This window comes from Ixodes scapularis, unplaced genomic scaffold, assembly GCF_016920785.2.
Source record: "Ixodes scapularis isolate PalLabHiFi unplaced genomic scaffold, ASM1692078v2 PGA_scaffold15__6_contigs__length_5221840, whole genome shotgun sequence".
Lineage (NCBI taxonomy): Eukaryota > Metazoa > Arthropoda > Arachnida > Ixodida > Ixodidae > Ixodes > Ixodes scapularis.
The window spans coordinates 1,928,534-1,933,521 of NW_024609841.1; the positions used below are offsets into that span (position 1 = coordinate 1,928,534).

At 44.1% G+C, this 4,988-nt stretch overlaps 1 protein-coding gene across 1 annotated transcript; it reads left to right on the forward strand.

Annotated features, from left to right (window-relative positions):
* The first annotated feature begins 401 nt into the window (after positions 1-401).
* Positions 402-2,886, forward strand: LOC120842732. The gene has a single exon (XM_040213905.2). It carries the CDS (start codon positions 421-423, stop codon positions 2,884-2,886), a length of 2,466 nt encoding a protein of 821 aa, XP_040069839.2. The 5' UTR covers positions 402-420.
* The last annotated feature ends 2,102 nt before the right edge of the window (positions 2,887-4,988 follow it).

The following is a 4,988-nucleotide window of genomic DNA, read 5'->3' on the forward strand; positions in this document are numbered from 1 at the left end:
GCTTCCAGAGTGTCAGATAATCCCTCCCGAAAAGAACAGATCAAAATGTCATCGACATATCTTTTCACAAAACAGGACTCCGACGTCATCTCCTGCAATCTATCAGATACAATACAATCCAAAGAATTAAGGTAAATTTCCGCTAACGCCGGTGCGACACTCGACCCAATGCATACTCCATCTTTCTGTAAATACTTTTTCCCTTCATACTCTACTATCGTTGACTGCAAGTAATAACCTTTGTTATCTTTTGGCTTTCGAGATCGGGAAGGTGCTGTGGTGAAGTTTGTGGAGTGTATATAAGAAGGTGACCAAATAAACTTGTCTTTAGCTGTGTTAGAGACGTGTCTTCGACTGTTCATTTTTCTTCTACTTCGAAACTTTCCTCTTTTCCTGCCTCAGTCTCGGGCTAAGAACAAAATGGTTAACATCCACCAGCTCGCCTGCGCAATCACTACATTATCATTGATCATACCTGAAGCAGGCTTGATCCCCTTCTCATGTGCAACCACATCATCAACGACACCGACCGCCTGGATTTGTCAAGCGGTAGCAGTACTGGACCGGCTGGGACGTCGACTGGCGGAGCTGGAGGCCGAGGTTGCATATTTCGGCATCTGCCTTCGAAAAAGATTCGTGGACCCTTCTGCATTCAAACACCTGTCGGTATCGGGGGGCCATTGGAGCGGAAAGAAGAGGAGCCTCAATGCGTACAGAGAAGCCTCAAGTCACCGGATCAAAGAAATACGCAGCGCTTCCGAAAGACTTTGGGAGCTCCTGGTGGGAGGTGATTTCAAGCGGCACAGAGACTACATCCTTTGGAACAGCATCAGGAGGACAATTTTCGACCGAATGTGGTATGTCAAACGAAAGCATGTTCTGGATAGTATTAAGATGAGATCTCAGGAGGGAAGGGCTAGAGAGTCACGGTTTTATAGTTTTTTCGATCGGATGTGTGGATCTTCTGTTATCAACCCGGGTGGCGTAATGTTGTCAGGGAAGACGCAAGAAGTCTTGGAAAAGGGGCCGAAGTTTTGTATTGATGTAAAACCGTCAAGGGTGGATGTATTTTCATCCATACAGTCGGTTGCGAGAGGAGTCAGGCATGAAGAAAAAGCGGCGTTTATTGAACAGGCTGTTGGCAGAATGGAAAACGTAATGGGGAATGAATACCCAAATGAGAAAAGGAATTTTCGTGTCGTCAACTCGGTAAGAAAGGAGTTAGAGGATCGTTCATTACAATTGCTACAAACGGATAAATCCGGTAGATTCGCGGTTCTTTCAAAATCGTCATTTCAAACGAAAACAGGCGACGCGATGGAATCCTTGTTTCATGAATGGAGTGGAAACATCGGAAAGTTAAAGAAAAATATAGTTTCCATTTTAGAGGAAGACGAATTTGAAGATGTAGCAAAGACTATGTTAAATTTGTCGAACTCAGCGTTGAGCGTAAAATTCTTCCTTAAGGATCATAAACCGGAGATGCCACTTAGAGTAGTGATCAATGAGAATGGGACTTGGCAAAAGGTAGTCTCCGTGTTTCTTCAAAAAGGTTTAAAACATGCAATTCTAGATAAGTCTTTGTCACTGACAAATTCGAGTGAGTTGATCACAATACTCGATGATCATCATGGAAAGGAAGGAGATGTGTTGTCAATGGACATCAAGGATCTTTATTACTCATTAGAGAAGAGCCGGCTGATGGAAAGGGTAAAAGGGGTGCTTGAAATGAATTTGGTAAGGTTCCAATCGCGGTCAGGCATTTCGGTGGGCAGTTTTCTTGCCATTCTTGATTATTACTTGCAGTCAACGATAGTAGAGTATGAAGGGAAAAAGTATTTACAGAAAGAGGGAGTATGCATTGGGTCGAGTGTCGCACCGGCGTTAGCGGAAATTTACCTTAATTCTTTGGATTGTATTGTATCTGATAGATTGCAGGAGATGACGTCGGAGTCCTGTTTTGTGAAAAGATATGTCGATGACATTTTGATCTGTTCTTTTCGGGAGGGATTATCTGACACTCTGGAAGCATTGATCAGATCGGCAGCCCCGGAACTGAAGTTTACGGTCGAACGACCTACGAATGGTAGACTGCAGTTCTTAGAACTTATGATTCACAATGAAAAAGGGCTATGTTGGGAATATGGAAAAGAAAACGCAAAACCGCTGCTGTCAAAAAAGAGTTGCCATTCAAAAACAGTGAAAGCGGGTATTGTAAAGTCTTTAATCACAAATGCAATGGAAAGATCATGTACACATTTCTTGGATGAATCGGTGGAAAGACAGTGGAGAAGGCTGAACGGTGCTGGTTATGAGGATGAATTCGTAAGGAAGCAGTTATCCGTAAAATTCGCAAACAAATGTACAGGAGAACCAAAGCAAAGGCCAAAAAATAGAACTATTGTAATTCCATTTTATCACAAAATTTCTCACAACTTAAAGGCTTGTGCCAAGAAGTTCAATGTAGATCTGGTTTTTAGTTCGGATTATAAGTTAAGTAAGCTCACACCCTTCCACAAAAGTGTAAGGGAATGCGCAAAAACGCACCGAGAAAAGTCTATTCCGTGTGGTAATGGAGTGGTATATGAAATCCCCCTGGAATGTGGTTTTAAATATGTGGGGCAGACGTCAAGGTGTATAAATGACAGATTGACTGAACACAAAAGGAATGTCAAAAACAACGTTGCCAATTCGGAAATAGCGAAACATGTTCAAGAATGTAATAATTGTATACCCCACTGGTCAGAAACAGAGATAATACACAGGGAGTTAAACGACATCAAAAGGGTTGTAAAAGAAACAATAAGAATGAAATCAATGGGCAACTGCATTAGTCAGGTGTCGTTACAGCTTAGCAGCAGCGCAAAATCATTCTTGCGGATTTGAAAGTTTTGTGAAGTGCTTGTTGAATGTGAAGGTGTAAGTGGTTTCTTCCTTTGTGTATCACGTGGATTGATATCTTCTGTTACCGGGATGCTTTGTGATTATGGGTCGGAGAGTAGAGGTAGAGAGTGTACTGTGTACGCAAAGGATTCAGACAAGTGCCTTCCGGATGAGGGGAGCTATTGTTCATTGCTTTGTGGAAAACGTCAAGGCCGTTTGACAATTGTGGTGGAAAGATGTGAGACCTTTGTTATCTTTTGGCTTTCGAGATCGGGAAGGTGCTGTGGTGAAGTTTGTGGAGTGTATATAAGAAGGTGACCAAATAAACTTGTCTTTAGCTGTGTTAGAGACGTGTCTTCGACTGTTCATTTTTCTTCTACTTCGAAACTTTCCTCTTTTCCTGCCTCAGTCTCGGGCTAAGAACAAAATGGTTAACATCCACCAGCTCGCCTGCGCAATCACTACATTATCAATGACGTCTAACATGCTCATAATTAAAATATACACCCTGTCAGCAAATTCCGCGTCATCTGAAATTCGCGAGCTCGCAACATTAACACGTGAACATCATTCCTTCCGATGAATGACGGCTGATCTGGTACGTAGCTGTATCAGCATCACTGCATATTTAACTAAACGCTCAAAATGAGGAAGGTTATATACAGCGTCCAACATTCGCAACTCGGCGTGTAAAGGATGACGCTGTAAACTTATATGTACCGCGACCTATTTTGTGTTATGAACATGAGGAGAACCTATTTTCTCTTTATGCTACATAGTTTGGTGGGTAACTAATTCGCCTTCTGCTTGGCAAGAGATTTTCTTCAGCCAGTCGTTCCGGATCTCCGTCACCGCGAACTCGTGGAAAGCGACCCCCGTCGAAGTCCGCGTGCTCGACTTGCACAGCGGCACACAGCAGAAGACCATCATAGCCCGTCGTTGAGTTCCTCTTTACCTTTAACGTTGGGCTAGTTTACAGCCAGAAAAACTACGCGTCCACGCGTGCACTGCCAAAAGACAGCCTGTACTAGCCTCCCCAGGCTTCCCGAACGTACTAAGCAGCGGGGAAAGTGGAGATTCTAAGCAGCGCCAGCGGGAGCGGCGGAAAGTAGGTGAACTAAAAAAAGCTAAACAAGCAAAACAAAAAGCGGTGTGCTGGGGCAGAAGAAGGTGAGCTGGTCGCCTATTATAGAGTTGGTCGTGGTTAAACATAAGTTAAAACTTGAGAGGACAGGACAAACAGAACCCCAGCATGCACCTTCGTCACGCAAGGTCGAACCGTAAGCTTCAACCATTGAACAACAAACGGCCGGAATAAATAGTTAATTCCAAATGGCTTGTCAAAGCCCTAGAATGTTTAGTGCGTCCTCGAGGAAAGCAGGTGCCGCTTGCGGTATGCCTCCCTACCTTCCCTTGGGAAGTTTATTCGGGAATAAGCCTACAAGCAGATATCGCCCCCGTTTGTTGGGAATGTGCGCAATTTAGGAAGCTCGCACCATTCCTCAACTGGCGACGCTTCTGCTTAGCAATTATCCAGGCCCTTTGCATAACAATGCATAAAGAGTTGGGCTCTTTACGTGTTTGGGGAAAATTCCCTTTGAAAGGAATGACTGAGAATGGGCTCTTGGGAGAATAAAGTAAGATTGTGTCTGGGGAGGCGGAAGGGAAACGTTTCACGTGGCGATTAAGAACGAACTGCCACTGCCCGACTTAAAAAAAAACTGACTCGGACTACAACTTCTAAATCAGGAAGACCGAAACACATCACTTCTTTAGTAAGAACCTTCACCGTTAAATAAATAGCTAAACAGGTGAGTCGACTGATTTTCTGAGTCCCATCTAAAGAGGCGATTCATCATGTTTAACACTTATGTTGTGTGCGCCAGCAAAACCGCTGTTCAGCAGGATTCACTTTGAGGCACATGAGGTTGTTGCGGTGTAAACCGGATGATCTGGGTTTTGCTACATATAAACCAACCCACCTATTTGATGTGGCATCACTGCGGTGTCGTTGCTGTTGGCACTGCGCATGCCCAGTGCCTCGCTGCTTTCCGGATCTGGTTCCTGCAGAAGCTCTGCGTGGGCAAAGGAGGGCTTGTTTTATA